Genomic DNA, 24,620 nt, shown 5'->3' with positions numbered 1-24,620 from the left:
GGGAATTCTCACAAATAAATAAAAAGGACGATTGGACCAATTTTCAAGAAATATTATCGAACTAAATGTATTTCCACCAGTATCTTCATGTATGAAGGGCAACTCAGCAATTTAATTTTTTCAAAAATGGAAACTGGAACCATTGCGTTCTACTCGACAATCAATGATACAGCTTCTAACAAAATCGAATCGTGTGAATGTGATATAATTTAAACTGGATTTGGATGAATTAATGCATTACCAATCCATGTTTTATTTAAGGTTATTCTACTTTATATATACATCCCATTCAAATCGTACAGTTGTCCCACGGGAAAAATGTTGAAATCCAAAGTATATTGAGCCATTCAAGGAGCAGAATTGAAACAATTTATGAAATCATGTTTATTCATCAAATATACTCGTTTTACAACCATTCCTACGTTTCAAATTGTCTTCCGCATTGGCCCTTGAACTTTGAAAATTTATTCGATTTGTTCTATTAAATCTAGGTTTAAGTTAAATACTTCATGTTAATTCTAGAGAGCATCTGTTTTTTAAACAATTCATGTTGAATAGGTGGAGAATAAATAATTATCATCATTATTTTTCATCATATAAAATGCTTTCCACAAATCCATCACAATCCGAGTTATTCTTCAGCGCTCAGAAGATTTCCATCTAACATGCATTCGACCCTGCTGCGACAGAAAGAGCATGACTGTCAACTACGAAACGAAATGAAAACAGAGAGAATTTTCTCTCTGGCAAAGAGAGCGTGACGCTTGTCAGTTTTGTTTTGTTGAATTTCTCCCTGAATTCCAGTTAGAACGAAAGCTCTCTCGTAATAATTGTTCGTAATAAATTCTTCATGACTCTTTTTAGCGGGTATCTTTTGACAGCGCAAAATGTATGGAATATTACGTAAATAATGACATCATAAAGCGTATTTACCCTGAAACGGCAATTATCATGTCATTAATGGCGTAATCTGAATAGGCTATTAAGTTTGCTTATAATCTTAACAGTGAAAAGTAAAATTGTGATTATTTTTGCATCAAAATATTGAAAATATCGAATAGTGATTGAATAATAATAGTAATTTTAGTGAATAATTCTATTACCGTTATACAACATTGTGTTAATTGTGTTTTAAGTGTTCTGAAAATCTTCCAAAATCATAATGGCTCAAAGATATGACGATAATCGCGATTTGGTTCATGGTCAAATCAGCGAACTCGAAAACCAGGTACGAGAGCTAGTTGCTGCAATGCAACATCGTGACCAACGCATCATTGATTTAGAAGCGCACGCGGCACACCAACAAATCGCTGCGCATGAAGAAAATGTAGCTGCGGCTCATATTGCAATCGCAAACCCAGTGGATAGTGCTTTGAAAGCACTCCAAACTCCGCAAATTTTGAGGATCTTGCCAGCATTTGATGGCAATCCTATAAAGTTACACTCCTTCATTAGATCTATTGACGATCTAATGCCGGAAATCGACAGAGTTAGAGGTACTCCGGCACATACTGTGTGGCTCCTCGCTATTCGGTCGAAAATTATAGGAGAAGCGGATAACGTTCTCGAATTTTACGGAACGGGAACAGATTGGATTGACATAAAATCCAATCTTATAACCCATTACAGTGATAAGAGAGACGAGGTTACTTTAACAAAAGATCTCTTCAAACTTACACAAAAGAACAGTGATATCGAAGATTTCTATAAGGAGATTAAATTTTCATTGTCATTAATGGTGAATCAACTAAACCTTAACGAACCGAATATAGATGTGAGATCAGCTAAAAACCAATTTTATCAGGACATGGGTCTAAAGGTTTTCTTGGCCGGCCTCAATGAGCCTATCGGGCAAGTTATAAGGGCTCAATGCCCTACTTCATTGAAAGATGCTCTTAGAAGATGTCTGGAAGAAAGGAACTTCCATTACAATAAACCGAAACCTACTCCACCTCCTATTCCACAAAGAAATAGATTCCAACCTCGAAATTATAAAATCAATCGTTTCCAAGCCCCCCACCTCCAAATAATCCTTTTATTACCAGTCAATTTAATCCTTTCCAAGCGAAACCAAATAGTATTAGACCTTCCTTCACTTATCCCAGTTACCTACACCAAACACATACAAACCCAGGATTTCCTAATCGTCCACCGCTTCCCGCTCCATCCAATCCATTTATGAGAGCTCAAAGACACTTCCAAAACAATGGTTTCCAAAGAGTTCCATCTCAATATAGCATTCCAAATAAACCTCAGTTTTTACACAAACCAATTCAAATCCCAATCAACTACCAACTCCAATGGAAATCGATAGATCCCTTAAGAGCCAAAGGTTAAATTACATGAACAGACCTAATTTCCATGAGATGAATTGGAATGGACAATTCAATTATTACAACGACTATCCTGAAACATTTTACGATCCTTATTACGATCAAAATTATTACGTAGATGATCAAATAGACGGCGAAAGTTCTCATGCTGTTAATGCTCCTGACACACCGGAATCCGAGGTTGATAACCTAAATTTTCAAGTGGATTCCGACGAGAACAAAAACACGTAAGTATAAATAACTTTTTACCATACATAAAAATAGATACAAAATTAGGCGAATTTAAGTTCTTAGTTGACACTGGTGCCAACAAAAACTACATAAACCCTGGAAAGATTCCACCTAAAGACTTAAAAAAATGTATTCCTACGAAGGTTAATAATATCAACGGGAAACATACAATCAATAAATCTATTGATTTGAACGTCTTTCAAACTGAAACCCCTCTAACATTCTATGCCTTGAAGTTTCATTCATTTTTCGATGGATTAATAGGCTATGAATCTCTCAGAGACCTTAAAGCCGAAATTTTGACATCATCAAACACTTTAAAATTTCCCACTTTTTCTATACAAATGCTCCGAAAGTATCCAGATTCATTTAACTGTAATCTGAATGTTTTCGAAAACACTGCTATTGATCCTAGACTACGAGATCAACTTCGAATGGATCATTTAAACAAAGAGGAGAAACAAAAACTGTTTAGCTTAATTTCGAAATTCCCTAGCGTTTTCTATTTAGAAGGCGATGACCTCAGCTTTACCAATGTAATTAAACACAAAATCGAAACTAAGGATGAACTTCCCGTTTTTTCTAAAAGCTATAGGTACCCCTACTGTCACAAAGAAGAGGTACAGAAACAAATATCCAAAATGCTATCTCAAGGCATTATTCGTCCAAGTACATCTCCCTGGTGCTCTCCAATCTGGATTGTACCAAAGAAATTGGATGCCTCGGGACAACAAAAGTGGCGTCTTGTTTGTCGACTATAGGAAACTTAACGAGGAAGACTACAGGCGACAAATACCCACTCCCAAACATAACTGAAATATTGGATAAACTTGGGAAATGCCAATATTTCACTACCTTGAATTTAGCATCTGGTTTTCACCAGATTGAAGTTCATCCAGACGATATCAAAAGACAGCATTTTCAGTAGAACATGGCTTGTACGAATATCTACGCATGCCATTCGGACTGAAGAACGCACCAGCAACCTGCCAGCGAGTAATGGATCACGTACTCCGGGAGTTCATTGGGAAAAATTGTCTCGTCTATATGGATGACATTATTATTTTCTCAGTATCGTTACAAGAACATATCGAAAATCTAACGAAAATTTTTACTGTGTTAGAAAAGGTTAATTAAAAAATTCAACTAGATAAAAGTGAATTTCTGAAAAAGAAGTCGCTTTTCTAGGCCATATTGTTTACAAGTGATGGTGTTAAGCCAAATCCTGATAAGATTGAAGCTATTCAGAATTGGCCTATCCCAAAACCCAGAAAGAGCTGAAAAGTTTTCTCGGTATTTTAGGATACTACCGCAGATTCGTTCGTGATTTTGCGAAAATCACCAAACCCCTCACTGCTCAGCTGAGGAAGGGCGAGAAAGTAGAGCACACACCTTCAGTTTTGAAAACATTCGAATTATGTAAAAAGCTCCTAACTCAGAGCGACATTCTTCAATATCCTGACTTAGAGCAACCATTCATATTAACTACGGATGCCAGCAATTATGCCTTAAGGGCCGTACTTTCACAAGGACCCATAGGAAAAGATAGGCCTGTTGCTTATGCATCTCGTACATTGACAAAAACCGAAGAGCGATATTCGGCGATTGAAAAAGAGTTGTTGGCCATTGTATGGGAAGCACAATATTTCAGACTTTTCCTCTATGGCAAACGATTCACCTTGTTCACAGATCATCAACCACTGACCTATGCACTAAATTTGAGAACGCCAAATACAAAGGCTAGTCAAGTGGCGACTTCAATTACTTGAGTATGACTTTGAAATTAAACATCGACCCGGCAAACAAAATGTTGTCGCTGATGCCCTTTCAAGGATACCTCAAGAATTAAACATTAATGAAGACGAGTCAGATTCGGATGACGCATCAGTTCACTCGGCTGATACAGACGACTCCGAACTCATAAAATGCACTGAGAAACCGATAAATTTCTTCCATAACCAAATCGTTCTGAAAATTGGTCCTAATGAATCCGAGACATATGAGGAAATATTTCCTCGTATGCACCGAAGAACCATAACGAAAGTAACATTCGGGGTCCCACTACTTATACGAATTTTTAAAGATTACATGGATCCTAGACGGTCTAATTGTATAATGTGTCCTGAGAATGTAATCCAATCTATTCAAATAGTTTATAAAAACTATTTTAGTAGATGTAAAACATTCAAAATTTTCATTTCACAGAAATTGTTAGTCGATCTACAAACAGCAGAAGATCAAAATGTTATAATCGAAGACACTCACGAATGTGCTCATAGGACCCGAGCAGAAAAAAATAACTTATGAATAACTTGACGAGGTATTAATTTTAAATACCACAATACCCCGATAAGTTATTCATAAGGTTGGAATAAGAGTTAAAATAACAAAAAATAATAACTAAAATTTATATGAATAACACCTGAGCAATAACAACTGGTATTATTTTGATAATGAATGAATAACTCAAAGTATAAAATTGTACAGAGGACTGAGTTAGTTATTGAAATGGTATTCAAGAACAAACAAATAACACCACATGATATTGGAATTCAATAGAAAAGGATAACTAAGCTTGTTATTGAATTGTTATTGAATAACAAGTTAATACTAAGATTTGTTCTTCTTGTAAATTTTTATTATTTCTATTATATTAATTACACTTAAGCTGGAATTACAATTTCAAAATACGACACTATGAATGCTTCAAAAAACCTACTGCATCATTCTTTGATTTTTTAAAACAGTTGATTATTGAGATTAAATTAAAATTAAATTAAAATTAAATTAAAATTAAATTAAAATTAAATTAAAATTAAATTAAAATTAAATTAAAATTAAAATTAAAATTAAATTAAAATTAAATTAAAATTAAATTAAAATTAAATTAAAATTAAATTAAAATTAAATTAAAATTAAATTAAAATTAAATTAAAATTAAATTAAAATTAAATTAAAATTGAATTAAAATTAAATTAAAATTAAATTAAAATTAAATTAAAATTAAATTAAAATTAAATTAAAATTAAATTAAAATTAAAATTAAATTAAAATTAAATTAAAATTAAATTAAAATTAAATTAAAATTAAATTAAAATTAAATTAAAATTAAATTAAAATTAAATTAAAATTAAATTAAAATTAAATTAAAATTAAATTAAAATTAAATTAAAATTAAATTAAAATTAAAATTAAAATTAAATTAAAATTAAATTAAAATTAAATTAAAATTAAATTAAAATTAAATTAAAATTAAATTAAAATTAAATTAAAATTAAATTAAAATTAAATTAAAATTAAATTAAAATTAAATTAAAATTAAATTAAAATTAAATTAAAATTAAATTAAAATTAAATTAAAATTAAATTAAAATTAAATTAAAATTAAATTAAAATTAAATTAAAATTAAATTAAAATTAAATTAAAATTAAATTAAAATTAAATTAAAATTAAATTAAAATTAAATTAAAATTAAATTAAAATTAAATTAAAATTAAATTAAAATTAAATTAAAATTAAATTAAAATTAAATTAAAATTAAATTAAAATTAAATTAAAATTAAATTAAAATTAAATTAAAATTAAATTAAAATTAAATTAAAATTAAATTAAAATCAAATTAAAATTAAATTAAAATTAAATTAAAATTAAATTTTGTTTGATGGGTGGGTCGACACTGTAGTCTTGTAAATCAGATTCCGATTTTAAAATTTATTTTAGGTGGGTTTCTACGATGGTCATTAATTGTGCGGGGTGTTTTTTTATGAAATTATTAAACATAATAATTCATAATAGATTTAACCTTTCTTTCCACAACAGTATTACATACTTTCTGCAAGCCCTCCCCGGCATGATGTATGTAATCGAAATGGTTAGTTTGTCCATCGGTTACCCTAGGGTTGATGAATTATGAGCTCCCGTGTGTGGTTTAGTTCACTAAAAAATATAATAGAAATGTAGTGAATCTAATTAATTGGAGTATTCGACCATTTTGGCAGTACCCTATTCCCATCCGCAACGTTTATTACTCAGGCGCATTTGAACCGAATTACTCGATACACGGTTAGCATCTGTAGATTCCTATGATATACAAAAAGTTTGAAACGCAGACGAGTTATCGAGTTGCGGATGGTAATAGAGGTGCTACCAAGTGGTCTTTTTCACAATAGCTACGTAAACTAATTTTGGATAATTATATGAATTCATACGAGATCATCGTGCCAGAATGTAAATGCAAAATTGATAAAATGATTCGAAAATTAGCAAGAACCTACAAAACCCGGGGGCCTTTAAACCTATCGGTGGAAAACTGGGTTTGTAGAAATAAATCCTTTAAAATGTGCTGGGTCAAACCAACAAAAGGAAATCGTAAATCTTACCAACCAGCAGGAGCATACTATTTATGAGTTTAGATTGAACGGAGGAAACCTGGCAACGTTGTAGGCCGGGGTTCCTACCCTGAAAATCAAATGGAAAATCAAAAATGGATCCACAAAATCACAGGATCTAGCTGATTTCATTCTGTCAAGGAACAAGTCAACCTTAAAAGGAACCTTAAAATCAAAATAACCAACCGGAAACGGAAATTTTGGAAATTAAACTAAGCTACCACCGAAACCTCATCATCCTCTGCCAACTTATTGTTATTGTTATTTATTAATCATACGTTAGCCTGTCAGTTATTAAAACTAATTAAAACCAATTAAAGCAAAAACTCACGTTTTACAAAAATATGACCTGGCCAAACATCCAGTCCAAGTCCAGTAGTTACCACGTTACAATTTGCTTTTGAAAGGCAGGCAAGTGGACCTAAGCTGTAGCTGAATTCACCTAAAAGATACAAGCACTAATGGGATTAAACAATAAACCTACCTTCCGGCCCTGCCAGCTGCCAACGCAATGCCCAAACCGGCTTTCGCCGATGAAGGGCCCCCAGTTGTACCGGCGTGGCTACACCCGAAGGCGACCAGCGGGATTTTTCGTCGTCTGACGCCGCGCCGACCGGGGAGCTTGGGCGTTGTCGATTACCGACTAGGTCCAGCCTCTCCCTACAAGGAGGGACAGGACCGGATCAATTGCCGCAATCAGGCTTCCAGTACACAAGCCCTCGAACCGAATTCTGCCAACACACAGGAAAAGTTCCGTCCGACACTCTCCAAATCACCCCACGCGCTGCAGACACGGACCGTGCCTCTTCGTGACGAATCTCCTGCCCTTCTTCGGGTCCAACATCGCATCCACATTCCATCACATCACTGGTCACAACCACAACATATTATCCCGGACTGTTTTCACCGAAAAACAACGAAATCTCGAGCGAAATTTGTTTTTTATCGAGGTGGCACTTTGCTTCCGACTACGAATAATGTAAACAAACATGTACACGCTCGTCTGGCTTAACCCAAACATGAGTTAATAACTTCCAAATCGAAAAACTGATGGCTTAAGACAAAATTGACATTAATTCGACAGAATAGCCACTTATTCAATATTCAATCTTGTTAGAATAGTAATGGATGCAAATTTGGTTTGAAATTCAACCGCTTGGCGGCGCTAGTGTATAAAGGAATCACCTGTAAAATTGTATATCTCGAAATCTGTTAGTTTTAGAAATTTACCGCCTTCTACAAAGTTGTTCGAGTGATTCAAACCATTGTGACGGAGACAAGTTTAGTTTGAAATTCGACCGCTTGGTGGCGCTAGTGTATAAGGAATCACCTGTAAATTGTACATCTCAAAATCTGTTAGATTTAGAAAGTTATCTCCTTCTACAAAGTTGTTCGAATGATTAAGACCATTGTGACGGAGGCAAGTTAAGTTTGAAATTCAACCGCTTGGTGGCGCTAGTGTATAAGGAATCACCTGTAAAATTGTATATCTCGAAACCTGTTAGATTTACAAAGTTACCGCCTTCTACAAAGTTGTTCGAGTGATTCAAACCATTGTGACGGAGACAAGTTTAGTTTGAAATTCAACCGCTTGGTGGCGCTAGAGTACAGTGATTCACCTGTAAGATTGTATATCTCGAAATCTTCTAGATTTAGAAAGCTTGGTGGCGCTAGTGTATAAGGAATCACCTATAAAATTGCATATCTCGAAATCAGTTAGATTTAGATAGTTACCGTCTTCTACAAAGTTGTTCGGGTGGTCAAAACCATTGTGACGGAGACAAGTTTTGTTTGAAATTCAACCGCTTGGTGGCGCTAGTGTACAGTAGCCGTTCGATAACTGCAAAATGTTTACTTTTCAGTTAACGAATGCCGTTCGATAACTGCAACGCATTCTAGACGTCAAACGTTTGTCAATCGACGTCAGATGCAATAAAAGTGCATCTAAATGTGCAGCGCAATGCAGCTGTCATTGAGTTTGACATCAGTTTGAAGTTTAGCGGTCCGATAATTGCAAAACTGTTGCAACTATCGAATTGCAGTTAAAAAGCATTGCAGTTATCGAACGTCTACTGTATAAGGAATCACCTATAAAATTGCATATCTCGAAATCAGTTAGATTTAGATAGTTACCGTCTTCTACAAAGTTGTTCGGGTGGTCAAAACCATTTTGACGGAGACAGTTTGAAAATAGAAAATAATATAAATTTTTGCTTGTCATAAGACGAGTTTGTACCTTCCCATTTAATTCCACCACTTGATTGTACCTTGACAGATACTTATTTCGACCCTACTGTTGAGGTCGAAATACGTATCTGCAAAGTTACAATCAAGCGGTGGAATTAAATGGAAGGTACAAACTCGTTTTATGACAAGTGAAGACATTCCACTAAAAAGCTCAAAATCATTTTCTTAATAAATTTTGATTTGAGATTCTTGATAGCAAAAAATGAAACATCGTGGCAGTTCACAAAATTATTAAAAACGCTATATAATTTTGAATTATATACATGGTATAGCCCTGTACGCTGCTAATACGGAAAGAGTTAACGGAAAAAATTATGAAATTACCAGAAAATTTGACAGCTGATTCAGTATGGGAGAAATGACATTTTACCTTGCGGAATAATAGTACGGAATATTTTTCCATATTTCTCCATTTATTTACATAGCAGGCGTTATTCGCGTTATGAAATTTTCCTACTTGTCGACTCCGTACTGCTCACGGAATTTTAGTGGTGGAATCATTACTTGACGATTCCTTATCCTATCTATTTGCACAGTCCGTGTCAAAAGCGTACTAGTCTTATACCGTGGAATCAAACAAGCAATTCTGGACAAGGTTTGCTACATACAATTAGTGGCTGTTAAAACAAAGAGAGAAGGCAAAGAGTTGTTCTGAGAGCAGAGAGAGGATTTTGGGGAATGGTATGATTCACATAATGTAATGACATACTTTAACAAACACTGTGATGGCATGATTATTGGATTTTTCGTAAAAAAATATTTATGAACAACAAAAACAGCTATTTGTGTGGTATGCATGGTGTTAGGAAGTTTGACATTAGAATAACATCCAAAAAACAGTTTCTGTTATGATAACATATTTTAGTCTTCATATGTACTTGATACTTTCTTACCCAATAGCTAGACAATAACTTATAACGTTATTAGAGGAGAGTTTGTTATTGTTATGTTATTATTTTGTTCTTCGCCTCTGCTCGGGGAGGCATTCGAGAGAACACCGAAGAAATAAAAAGGCGTTTTTTCTTTCCAAACATGAAACGGAAAATTAGACAATACATACTCCTTTGTGAACATTGTAACAAAGCAAAATATGAGCGAAGGCCGTATAAAATTCGCTTAGAGAATACCCCAATTCCAAAGCAACCATTAGACATAGTGCACATAGACATTTACATTGCACAACCGAATTTATTCCTTTCTGTAGTTGACAAGCTTTCCAGATTTGGAGTTCTAATTCCGATAAAATCTAGAGGTATTGCCCACATCAGAAAGGCGATGTTAACTTACTTCACTATGCATGGAACTCCGAAAATGATAGAGTCGGATAACGAACCCGCAATAAAATCAGTTGAGATAAGAGGATTACTCTTCGACCTTAACATTGAACAATATTTTACCCCTTCAAATCATAGCCAGGTTAATGGAATTGTTGAAAGGTTTCACTCAACAATTACAGAAATCTTCAATTCTAATAAACATAAATATGAGAATTTATCCAATAAAGAGACATTCCTAACAGCCTGTACTTTATATAACAACAGTATTCACACAGCAACTAATCTGAAACCTCGAGAAGTATTTTTTGGATTAAAACAGGGAGAAGAAAGACCACTAGACATGGACAAGATCATCGAACTTCGGAACAAAGTCTACGACGAAACAGTCCTAGAACTAATGAGAACTCAGATCCGGCAAAATGAACAACACAACAGGAAAAGAGAAGATGCCCCAACGTTGCAACCAGGCCAAGTTGTTTATAACAGAATACAAGGAGTGAAATCTAAAACTAAAGATAGATTTCAGAAAATACAGGTTCAATTCAATAGAAAACAAACGTATAAGGACACCACCAGACGGAAGTTGCACAAAGAAAAACTTCGTCGTATTCGAAAATAGTGCTACGATTTTAACACATTTTTTTTCTTATTCTCGTTTTAGATGATACCTAATCGGATAATTTCATCACTCTTCCTGCTCATCTGCATCATCCATTCATCCTATCCACAAACATCCAGAATCCTTAATCTAAAACAAAATCCTGGTCTCCTCACTATCGAAACTGGTAACTGTTTTATAAAGAAGGGCAATCATAAACTTTTCCATATAATTGAATTAAACAACTATGAACCTATCTTTACAAAACTGTTCAAGAATATTCAAGGACTACGAAATTTTTCCAATTTCACAGATGTAGTCGAAATTCTAGAAACAAAATTTGAAACTGCTCAGAGCACTTTGAATGATCTACGCCCGAAGTTGAGAGAAAGAAGAGGATTATTCAATCTGCTTGGAACAGGAATCAAACAAATAACTGGCAACATGGACCACAATGATTTCGAACAAATTTCAAAAACTATATCTGATTTGCAGATGAATAATAGAATGCTAACGAACGAAAACAATGAGCAATTTAAAATTAACCTGCAACTTCAGAACAGAACTAATTCAGTAATTAACAAATTAAACCTGCAACAAAGTCAAATAACTAAAAACATTATATCAGCTAGACTAGAAGCAGAAACAAGTAGAAACTTAAAAATTCTTAGAGAAACCATAAAGATTAGCTACAACTTAGATCAATTAAAATCCCATCTTGAGAATATTTTCGAATCAATACAGCTAGCTAGAACACAAATCATTCCCAAGCAAATATTATCATTAGACGAACTAGCATTCATTTCAGGTATCCTAGAACAACAAAATATTAGGCCTACTAGCACAGAACAAATATATGAATTTTTGGATCTCTCTGCATATTATAATAAAACGAAATTAATTTTCATTGTTTCAATTCCTAGAATAGATAACTCTACCTATACAGAATTCCTGCTAGAGCCTCTTACAATTTCCAGTAAAATTTTGAAACTTCCAGCTCGTGTTGCTTTGCATAATGGCAACAAAACATACTTCATCGAGAAGGAATGCAGACGCATCGACAAGACGAAACTTTGTAACATCAACGACCTGATAGACGTCACTGGAGACGCTTGCTATTCGAATTTACTCAAAGGATTTTCTGCAAATTGTACTTTTACAAATCATTATCAACCCAAAGCGATTAAAAGGATTACTGACAACCATATAGTAATCACTGACATTCAAAATTTGGAAGTCGATTCAAACTGTGGATTGACAAAACGGAACCTATCTGGAACATATTTAATAGAATTCCACAATTGCTCAGTGGTAATAAACGGCACCCAGTACACCAATATCGAAGCCTACAACACTGAACTGACATTCGTTATGCCATTAGATGGTTTACACATCAACGAACAAACCCTAGAGATCCGGGATGATATTGATGAAATCCACATAAAAACAGGCATTACATGGAAACATTATCTAACCAGCATACACTTCAGACATACACATCCTTAAGTATGTCGACAATATGTTTTCTTTTAAGTATCATTACAGGCCTACTTTGGATTTTCAAAAGAAGAAAGCAAATAAATCTTCACCTAGGAACATCCACGGAGTCTTACACCAAATCAAAGATAAGGCAAAGCGAAACCGAAATCCGTTCAGCGAATCGGGACGATTCGTCTTCAAAAGGGGGAGTAGTTAAGATCGAACCCTTCCTAATCTCCAGAGAAGTACCCATTTCCGATCGCTTATTCATCACATCATCGTCGATAACGCCAACAACAACAACATCGACGACGATCACACCACACCAGTTTGCAGTACGTTCAACCCCAGGTCCCCAGATTGCGAGTATCAGCAGTTATCCACCCGGCAACACCACAAAGTAGAACGGATGCGACCGTGGCCATTCCTACATCAGCAGTCTACGGCCAGTGCATTGCAACACGACGACCGCATTCCATAATTTCCTTAATCAGCAGTTATTAGCTAGGGCTAGGTTTCATTTCAATTTGGAATTAATAAATCGATCAGTTCATTTTCAACCGTTTAACTAGTAAGATCTTTTTTTTAAAACTTAGTCAGGGTGACAAGAACCCAAACTTATATATATATATATATATATATATATATATATATATATATATGAGTTATCAAACTTCAACCATAACCGAAGATAAACGCGTTGCTCCAAAACCATTTCCACGCTTTACATTTTGACTCATCAGCATTGACCGAGATGACCAACAATCGTCCAATTCACCAATGTAGAGCTGCATCATCACTTCCGTTGGCGTATCCAAAATATCACAACATAAACATCAACAAAACGCATCGCCGAAATCTGGAACGGCGATGCCACTGAACTACGGGCGTCCGGTGCACATCATCAGAAGTTTTAATCGATCGAAGTCCATCGATCGATTGTACGAAACGAGGACAACGACGGCGGTTTGGATTGTCAGCAGAACGACGACGCAGCCGTGTGCCTTGGTAGGGTCTAGCTTAGCTTAAGTCTATGAATGTTAAATAAAGTTAGTTCTAGTTTAACAGTGAGTTGAGGAAGTTGTCTTTCCTTTTTAAAAACGCATCCGTAGTCCCGGAACGATTAACTGGCGCAGTCTTACGGAACGATTAGCTCTCAAGTGTTGAAAAGTTAACTTTGTGATTTGAAAAGTGTGTTTAAACCAAGAAATGTTTGAAAACTGACTATTTGATTTGAAAACCCAAGTGTGTTTAAACCAATAAGTGACAAATGCCATAATCAGTGCATGGATAATTGAAATCAGTAAAAATATAAACTATAGACTTTGGAGGAACAAAGTTTTTCAAAAGGGAGAGTGTACGTGATGAACTGAATCTACTTCGGAGCACATTGAACAATCAAAAACGTGAACCACCACACGAACATTTCGCATACCGGCGAAAATACCACGACAGGACATAAACTACACAACAAAACCGATTCAATGGAGAGGCTACCAACAATAATCGTGTAAGTAATCAAATCCAATTATCTTAGATTTCTTATATAAAAAAAATTATGTTCTAAGCCATTAAGTGTTTAAATGTCCTGGCCGTTTAATTAACCGTTCCTCCGGGTTAAAAGTGTGTAATTGCAATTTCAGAGTGCATATCTGTGAGCAAAGCAATTAACACAGTGGAAATCTGCATAATATAAAAAAAACCATCATATAGTGGTGTATAAAAACCAATCCACCGGGTTAAAGGTGTGTACATTGATAACACAACAGAGTGCATATCTGTGGCAAGTGTAATCAAGCAGAAAGTACCTGTTTATAAAATCCCAAAACCTACGTAGCCAGGACAGTCAATCAAAATCCTAAATATAAAAATATACTGTTCCCAAAACATTTATCCATATATTATTCAATCACCTATTTCAAAAAACTAAAGTTTTCTTTAATTTTTTAGTCCCAGGTTTTTTTTTTTTTTTCTATTTATGAATCATTTTAACTGTGATGGATTCGTTTACATTGCACATGCCCGACGAAATGCAATGTATGCGCAACGTGCTCACCTTCCCGTGGGAAACTAGCGTAGTCAGCATTATTGAGGATATGCGCAGTTTTAACGAACCACGCAGAACAGCTATTACTAACCATAGCAATAAGACAAATGTAGTACTAACACGAAATGCAATAAACCAGTCTGGTACGGACAGTCGAAAGTCGCGGTCATTAACGAATGAAAAGCTACGATGACAATCCTTTTCCTTCGGTAAACTTAAACTACATATCATGGCGACCAGTGCCAGAGTGAACTAGAAAAATAACTCGAGCCTAAGTGAATCAACCCATTAGTGAAAAATTATTTTTTTCAATGGATTACTAGAAATGGGGAAAACAAGCTCAAAAAACGTAAAAGTGAGCGGTGATCCGCAAGTGATGATTCTCAATCACTTAGAAGAAAATTCGGCATTGCATGCTGAAAACGATTTGAAACTATCAGTAATTCTAGCAGTGGTAGCAATACAATTAGCAATTATCCTGTACATACTGTGGAAAAGGCATATGCGACTACAAGCATCGAAAGCAGCAAAAAGCGTCACTGCAACACGTATGAAAAAAAAAGTGCCAGAAAAATAACGCGGCTGCAGTGAAAGGATCCCGACTAACTGCGGCCAATAATAGTGGAATAAAATGTTTTCGATGTTGGTGAAGAAAAACTGTTGATTCCAACAAAGTGAAATGCCTCCGAGTTAGAGCAAAACATATCATCATCGTCAAGAGCGTTACAAAATCTTATTGATGCCAGTGGAAACAAAGTGCAATGACTTCGATTTTGTACGATACAAACCATCATTGTCAGAAGTGTAACAAAATCTTATTGATGCCAGGCGAAGAAAAACTGTCGATTCCAATAAAGTGAAATGCCTCCGAGTTAGAGCAAAACATATCATCATCGTCAAGAGCGGTACAAAATCTTATTGATGTGAAGAAAATTGGCCTATCCTAACAAAGTGCCAACACAGACTTCGATTTATTACCACCGTCGTCGTCAAAAGTGCCATCGATATCTGGCGAATAATACAGTGAAAAGACTTAGACTACAACATTTACCTGCTATCGGCATGGAACGTCATCATCACTCAACGTGACCATGGACGGTCAAAAATGGAAAGCAGTGCATAAGCTACGATGGAAAGCAAGGTAATACAGAATGAGATAGATATACGAATAAATGAACTGAATAAATTACTGAAAAATTTTAAAAAATCTCCAAACCGTAACTATAAAAGAATAACCCTAGAACTAAAGCTGAAGGAGGCTAAAAACATTTATAACAGTACTATCCATACATTATCAACATACGAATCCAAATTTTCTCACACGGAGTTAGATTTTTATTCTAAAGCAGCTCGCGAAATCTACAATGAAATAATCATACTTATTAACAACAAACTTTATACCGCCTTTAATCATAAAATAAGCCTTTTTTCTGTAACATTAGTGGTGTGTTTTGTAAAAAGATTACTCAATATTTCTAAGAAAATGACAACTTTAAGAGAAATGATTTTAACAGCTTCCCAAACAGTTCCAGATTATGACGGAACTGGTAATAAATAAAATAAAATAATTTCTGCGCTGAATGCACTTAAATTATTAGAAAATGACGCAAATAGGCAAGGCGCTATTGCTGTCATACTGTCAAAATTGGGAGGCCGAGCAAAAGCCGCGGTAGGGGATAACCCTGCCAACATAGACGCTATCATAAACCATTTACGTGATAGCTGTACGAACAGTCGAAAGTCGCGGTCATTCGTTAAGCTACGATGACAATCCTTTTCCTTCGGTAAACTACATATCATAACCCATATAATCTTAGAAACAAAGAATCAAACATGAACTCTGCGAATCTTTCCAATGACAATCAAAATCCAATTCCACCGAACCCAAATCCTTTACCATTACCGAATCAGAATAATGTTGATATAGAGGAAACTAATAGAATGTTCGAAAGAGCTGAAAGAATAATGAAATCTCTGCAGACACCGCAAGCGGTGAATGCACTTCAACCTTTCGACGGTAACCCCGTCAAACTTCATAATGTTATACGCTCAATAGAAAATTTAATGCCTTTTCTCGAACCATTGCGAAACAGCCCCTTTGAAAAAATCTGGCTCCAAGCAATCAGAGCCAAAATAATTAACAAAGCAGACCAAGTTCTGGAGACCTACGGGACTTCACTAGATTGGGAAGAAATTAAACAAAATCTCATTGCCCATTACAATGATAAGCGTGATGCTACCACGCTCACGCGAGAGTTATTCCAATTACAACAAACTAGTACAATTGAACTGTTTTTTGAAGAAGTTCAACATTTATTGTCGTTATTAATTAATAATACCAACATCTTTACACAAGACGAAAATGTTAGGAAAGATAGAAACTCTACGCATACGGAAAATGCTTTACAAGTTTTTCTTGCCGGCCTAAGGGAACCAATAGGTGGAAACGTTCGTGCTCGCCAACCTAACACTATTAAACAGGCATTTGATACAGCCATATCAGAACGGAATTGTAGCATACTAAGTATCTATTTCATCTTCAAAGATCATAAATTAGAGATTTTGACGTTTTCCAACAGAGCAAACATGCAGCTCAATTTCAGAATGTTCTCACGCGTAAGTCAGATGCGCTTATTCACATTCACTTAAGTGGAATTCAACAATTCCATGAATCCATCTGGAACATAATGTTCCATAGCTAATAAATTCCTTTAGGTGACATACAACATTTCTAAGAATTATTTTGTGTCATGTCACTTTACACCTATCGATTCCCATACCACACAAGTGCTTGTAACTTGAGCAATGCGCTTGTTTTCTTCAGTGACAACATGACTCACTTACGATCCCTTGTATTCATATTTCATATCGCCTAGAGCGCAGAGCAATTATGTTCTTTCTTTTACACAACTGACCTACTCCAAGGCAAGCAATGTGAACACGCCCTTCGATACAACTATGTATACGTATTGGTTATTGTCTTTACGATGTACACTCCTCTGATTGGTTAATTATTTAGTAAAGCCTAGCTTCTCACACCATAGACAGAGAAAGCATAATGTGGCATACCCACCACACATCTTCAAAACACATTATCCTTTTCCATGATCCTGCAACATGTGCATCAAATCATGTTACATCATCCTTTTCAAATGCGCTTACGTTGAATTTGTCATTTGAATATTTACGACCCACTTGAAATGGCATAACATTTTATGACCTTCTTTTACATTTCCTAAAACATAGATTCTTTACACATTCTTCTGTTTCGACCAACAGCGACGAACAACGTCCGCATACCTAGAAGTGCGAAGTCAAATATTTATTACCTACTTCAACAAGCGACCCTCAAGATATTTACAAACGCAAAGCTAAATTACAAACATATGGTGCTCCAGATTTCTTCTGTTTAGCGTTAAGTTCGACTTGTGTGAACCTTCTCCATTATATACAAAATTGAATAAAGTCAGTCTTAACTGTAACCTCGAACGAGTCACAAGACTTTTCATCTCTATGAGAAAACCCGGATAACGAGAAACCCCACATGGCGACCGTGACAGGACTGATTCAAAAAAAGAAGTGCAGTTAAGTTTCAATACGCCAAGTGACCCGACATGGCGAAAAATCGACAGTAGTGATTCAACAAGGAGTGCAGTTAAGTTAAGTTAAGTCACAAAATGTCTTGGCTGTTCGGCAGCACTTATGTGCAACAAACGATGGATTCCATCGAAATAAAAATTATTGCGGGAGTTGCAGTTGGCATCTTATGCCTAGTGATTTTATATGGAACGGCAAAGCTTCATAGTAAATTTATGAAAGCAAAAATTGAACAGACAGCGCGACGTGAGGTGCGCTTAAACAATATAAATGTGCAGTGAACATTCATACGCTTATAGTAAATGTGAAACATCTAATTTGAACAATAAACTGAACAGTGATTGAAATTGTAATACTATCAAAATCGTACAGAAAGCAACATTATTCCAGCGATGAGCTGAACAGTGCCTAAAGTGGTCAAATACCAAAAAAAAAAAAAAACAGCAATAGCAGAAAATAATGAAGAGCCGAAAAATCGAGGAGAACTTTGTGCTTATTATATTTCCAAAATTAATTACAAAGTGTTAATTTACGAATTATATTTTCTATATCATTTATGAAGTTTATAATAATGAATTTGTTATGAATGTTATATGATTCTATTCTGAATTTGTTGTCCGAAAACTACCAAAACTAGATAAAATCTCCAGAATGAAAATATTTAAATGATTGAAAGGACAGGATGGTGACAGGATTTAAATGATTGAAATAAATAAATGGAACAAATCGAACTCGAATTCTCAATTTTGAAAAATCTACAAAGCAATTTATTGAAAAAACCAAAAACTAGAATTTACACTAGAAATACAATTTTGAATAAATTAAGAGACACGAAACAAGCCCATGACAACATATGCGACGTACTATCGATTTTAGAAGGGGATCTCGAAAATCACACTTTTAACAAAATTAATAAGAAGGCAAAGGAAATTTCCAGTTCAATTTACTTAGAACTGCACCAGATGCTAGCACATTGTCCAACGTTTAACAAATTTAAAATCTATGCAATCCTTGTATTGGTTGTTGTAAAATTCAGAAAAACTTTAACAATGGCCAACACTGAAATTATTAAAACTGTAAGTACATTGATGCCACCATACGATGGATCAATTGATAAACTGGAGAACACAATTGATGCTCTTGACGTAATTGAAACGCTAGTAACGGATGCAAATCGTGCCACAATTATAAATATTATTCTTACTAAATTATCCGGCAGAGCACGACACACATTTAATGTGAAGCCAGCAGATATCCAAGAAGTAAAAAATAAAATTAAGGCAATCGTAACAGTTACTCCTCCAGAAACAATAATTTCCAAAATGATCGCAAACAAACAAAAATCAGATTTAAACTCATTCACAACAGAAGTTGAATCGCTCGCTGCCCAACTTGAAAACGCTTATATTGCGAAGAGAATCCCAAATGATGTAGCGAAAGATTTGGCAATGAAGGAAGCCATCAAACATATGGCTTCTGGATTGAGAAATGAAAAGACTGCGCTTATTTTACAAGCGGGTACCTTCACCCAGCTAGCTGACGCCATAAACAAAGTGCATGAAGTAAATCCAATTTACGACACAAACGTACTAATGGCAAGGGCTCACAAAAATAATTCCATACCCACACAATCGTATGAGCAAATGAGAAACAGAAACGGTTACAACAATCGCTTCGATATGCGAAACTCTAACCAAAGATACAATAATCAGGGTAGATCAGGTCCGAACCCTATATATCAAAGTTTTGATTACCGATCTAGAACCAATAACGGTAACAGGAGCTACGATAATAATAACCATAGAGCAAATTTCAATCGACGACAAGGTCAATTGAATTTTGCTGATAATGGTTTTTACCGACAACAACAACCGAACGGACAGCAGAACTGGCGCAATAATAGTAATCAGAATCCCAATGCCTATAGAGGTAACCGCAATGTTTACTCTGCGGAAAACGTGCGAGAGCCAGCGACTGCTCCCCATGTCAGCTGTGCCTCGCCAATGGACAACCCAGGGGAAACGCAAAACCAAAACACGTCTCAATTACAGCAAGTGCAACGCCCAAACCATCAATGAATATATATAATTGTAACATAAATTACTCAAATTTCGTTACTCTAAGATTAGAAATGTGCAGTAAACCGGTCACACTAATTGTTGACACAGGTGCAGACATTTCTATAATTAAGGAAACTACTTTGAATCCGAATGAAAATATTTATATAAATCAAAATTGTATGATTAACGGAGTTACAGATGGAAAACTCAAAACTATAGGCTGTACATATACCAATATTATTTTAAATAATCAAAAAATACCACATAAATTTCAAGCGGTTACAAAAGAATTTCCAATCTTTGCAGACGGAATTCTTGGCCGCGATTTTCTTGTACAATATGGATGTAATATATGTTTAAGAACATGGCTTTTGACCTTTGAATACAACCAAGGAAAAATGGAAATTCCCATCCAAGATAAATATGAAGAAAGTTTTATAATACCACCAAGGTGTCAAATCGTGAAACAAATTAAACTAATTAAACTTACTGAAGAAAGTGTTATACTTTCTTTCTACTCCAATGCATTGATAGATTCAAAGGACCAATATATAAATATAATGAATGTTAACAACAACCATGAGAAAATTTCTCTAAATGACGTTTTAACAAATATCCAAGTAGTACCGGCGAATAAATTCGAAAAGGTCAACGATGGTGAAAAATTATCCACGAGAAACAAGCACAGAATAGCTGAGCTAAATAATGAGTTAAATTTAGAAAATGTACCATCCGAAGCAAAGAATCGATTAAGAGAACTTTGTACTACGTATAATGACATTTTTGCTTTAAAGAATGATCCTTTAAGCAGTAACAATTTTTACAAGCAGTCAATTAATACTGAAGATAATATTCCAGTATACATAAAAAACTACCGTATACCTGAAACTCAAAAAAAAGAAATTAATAATCAAATTGATAAAATGTTAGATGATAATATAATTCAACATTCTGTGTCACCATATAATTCTCCAATATTATTGGTGCCGAAAAAATCTTCCACGGAAGAAAAGAAATGGAGGTTGGTGATAGATTTTCGCCAACTAAATAAAAAAATCATTGCGGATAAATTTCCCGTATTGATGAAATCCTTGACAATTTAGGACGCGCGAAATATTTTACAACACTTGACCTTATGTCAGGTTTCCATCAAATTGAACTTGATGATAAATCTAAACATCTTACTGCATTTTCAAGTTCATCGGGTCATTACGAATTTAATCGATTACCTTTCGGTTTAAATATCTCACCCAACTCATTTCAGAGAATGATGACAATCGCTCTAAGTGGTTTACCACCAGAGTGTGCGTTTCTTTATATAGACGACATTATTGTCGTAGGTTGTTCTGTCAACCACCATTTTAAGAATTTAACATTAGTCTTTGAAAAACTTCGACAATACAACTTGAAATTAAATCCGTCGAAATGTAATTTCTTCGGCAGTGATGTTACTTATTTAGGACATCACATATCAGAAAAAGGCATCTCTCCAGATCCTTCCAAATACGACACAATAAACAAATATCCAACCCCGTCAAATGCAGATGAAGTGAGACGTTTCGTAGCATTCTGCAACTACTACAGACGTTTCATACAAAATTTCGCTGAAATTGCCCACCCCTTAAACAAATTATTAAGAAAAAACGTGAAATTTATTTGGACAACTGAATGCACGTTAGCTTTTGAGAAACTAAAGGAACAACTATTATCACCTAATATTTTACAATTCCCAGATTTTAATAAACAATTTGTCCTAATTACTGATGCTTCAAAGGTAGCATGTGGCGCAATACTAGCACAACAATATAATAATGAAGAAATAACGATGTACTAGAATTAAGAAGTTTCTTATTCAATAAGACTGACAATAAAGACAATTACTTTTCCAACCACGAATCGAACCACATCTTCATTCTTTAAGATCGAAGTCCAAAGATACCAAATGGCGACCGGACTGTTAGAAGTGGCAAAGTAAAAGTGTTAAAATCAAAAAGTATCTTAGTTAAAACATCGCGAAGTGCTTAGAACATACAGAAGATGGGTTTTTTCAGCAGTGACGAGATCGTCACCAATGTGTAGCATACTAGATTCCCACATTGATATTTGATTCCGGTAAGAGTCTAACATACTCGATTTCCTAGAAAGATTTATCATTACATGGGACATGAAGCTCACCCAAGAAGATTACATTCATAGGCCATAAATTGTCACGAGACACCACCAGCTTGTAGTAGAAACAGTTTCATAACACTCAAGTGCATGAGTTGTTAAAATAACACATTGTATTTACTCGCTTCAAAATAATATCTTGCACATGTTTCCCTTACCCGAACCAAACATAAACTTAACCTCGACCGCTTTCCAAAATCAAATAAAAGCTCAAATTACATACAAGGCAATTTCTTGTCCGCATTCTTTCCATAACCGCCTGACACACTTTTGGTCCTTATGTAACATAACCACTTGACAAAACACACCGAAGCAAACCGACAACTTGGAAGACGATTGGTCAACAAGTTATTTAAAAACAAACTCCAAGCACCTCCCAGAAAATTAAACTTATGTAGACTTACAAAAAATGTGTAGAATTAAGCTTAATGGAAACTAGGATTGTAAGTGAAGATACAGTATGAATTTGACTTTCGACTAAGCATGTCTTTTAAATCAGAAGTCCTAATTGAAGATGAATAATTAAAACTATAGAGTAAATATAGTTCAAATGCAAATACGTCCAGTGAAAGTACGGTGATTGCAGTAACATTAGTAGTGATCGTTATGATCATAGTGATATTTTTGTGCACCAAAATCTACACAAAATACATAAGAAGTATAGACACTATAGGTTCCATAGACGAGCGGAGGCACGGTTGAGTCATTTCGATTTAGTGTGTTTTTTCGTTTTTTCACAGTGTACCACGCGAATATGACGTCATACGCTCCATTGCTTGGATTGCAATTGTGACGTCATGCTCGTTTGGCTACACTAACTGACAGTTCGTTTGGCTACACTCGCCTTCGCCTCAGCTCGTCTATGGAATCTATAGTGTCTATAATAAGAAGCACAGTGAGTGAAGTGGCACGACGGGAAGTGCAAATTAACACTATGCGACAAATCTGATTAGAAACGGTCAACACGAAAAACAGTGGATAACCATTTTTGGATTGATGTGCTAGAGAGAGTTAGAGTCGAACGACTTATTGACATTGAAGTAAAGAACTTTAAAAACAGTAGTGCACGGCCCCCCCATAAATCCGGCCCTGCAACCGACACATCAAAATCGCGAGGTACAAAGAGGAGCGTCCAACAGGATGGCTTCACAACAAAACCAACAACAAGAAAGACATTTTTTAGATCAGTGTTAACGATGAATATTAGCGCCTCAAATTTTATTAAAGTTGGAGTGCGTATGGCAAATTCTGTTTGTACTTTACTTGTAGATACAGGCGCAGAAATTTCAATTTTTAAAGCTTGAGCTTGAGCTTGATTGACTGCTCGTAGTTGCTACTCCATTATGACCAGATCAGCTGTTCTTGCACAGGGAACCAATAGATGTTTGCTTGGGACTAGCACACATCTTCAATGTACAAGTACTGGTGATCTCATTTGTTAGGTCATACTGGCGCCTGCCACGTCAGAATGCAAGTCAATGTAGGGAAGGGGGAGGAAATGATGATGCAATCACTCGCCCACTGCAAGCCGAATATACCTCTGCACTTGCCACGAGTTCATGCGGAATTTGTTGGATTTCTGGATTAGGTTGGAGAGGCAGAGGTCCGTCTTGGTTAACGAGCTGCCAATGTGATAGATAGGAGAAGGTAACTGATGGGATTTCTAATTGGATGTTGGAAACGAGCTCTATAGTTCATTTCCAATTCTAGCAGATTACTGATAGAATACTCAAGTTGAAGGTATAGGAATAGTAATGGAAACGGTATGGAAGTCCATTTCCAGTTCTAGTGATTGCTAGAACATGAGAAATAAAGAGAAAGATAAATAGTAGGAGAATGGAACGGACCTGGGATTGAACCCACGACCTCCTGCGTATGAGGCTGAAGCAGTAGCCATATGACTACCAAGCTCGCTTCGAAACAAGAGAGATCACGCACTGAACTGATTAATTTTATTACCGGCCGCGCAATGCAGAACACAATAATTCGGCCGACCGCGCGATCGTTCTGCTGTCCGGAACATGATAGAACACGCACTGAACTGATTAATTTTATTACCGGCCGCGCAATGCAGAACACAATAATTCGGCCGACCGCGCGATCGTTCTGCTGTCCGGAACAAGAGAGATCACGCTTTTATTACCGGCCGCGCAATGCAGAACACAATAATTCGGCCGACCGCGCGATCCTTCT

General features: G+C 35.4%; 3 protein-coding genes across 6 annotated transcripts in view; 2 read left to right on the top strand and 1 right to left on the bottom strand.

The window, feature by feature from the left end:
• Positions 1-24,620, bottom strand: part of LOC134222607 (uncharacterized) — a 144,134-nt gene that overhangs the window by 109,045 nt on the left and 10,469 nt on the right. The gene's annotated exons all lie outside the window — the stretch shown is intronic.
• Positions 1,163-13,113, top strand: LOC134219239 (uncharacterized). The gene is given in 4 exon segments (XM_062697944.1): positions 1,163-1,496; positions 7,454-7,752; positions 11,571-12,516; positions 12,519-13,113. Coding segments are annotated over 4 exon segments (2,019 nt in total). The 3' UTR covers positions 12,959-13,113.
• LOC134219235 (uncharacterized) lies at positions 14,706-20,276 on the top strand. Its single transcript, XM_062697941.1, has 2 exons — positions 14,706-15,742; positions 17,881-20,276. The coding sequence occupies exon 2, from the start codon at positions 18,915-18,917 to the stop codon at positions 20,274-20,276; it is 1,362 nt and encodes a 453-aa protein (XP_062553925.1). The 5' UTR covers positions 14,706-15,742; positions 17,881-18,914.

This window comes from Armigeres subalbatus, chromosome 3 (assembly GCF_024139115.2).
Source record: "Armigeres subalbatus isolate Guangzhou_Male chromosome 3, GZ_Asu_2, whole genome shotgun sequence".
Classification (NCBI taxonomy): domain Eukaryota; kingdom Metazoa; phylum Arthropoda; class Insecta; order Diptera; family Culicidae; genus Armigeres; species Armigeres subalbatus.
Note: the sequence above shows the minus strand (reverse complement) of the source record. Positions and strands in the feature narration are given on the sequence as shown.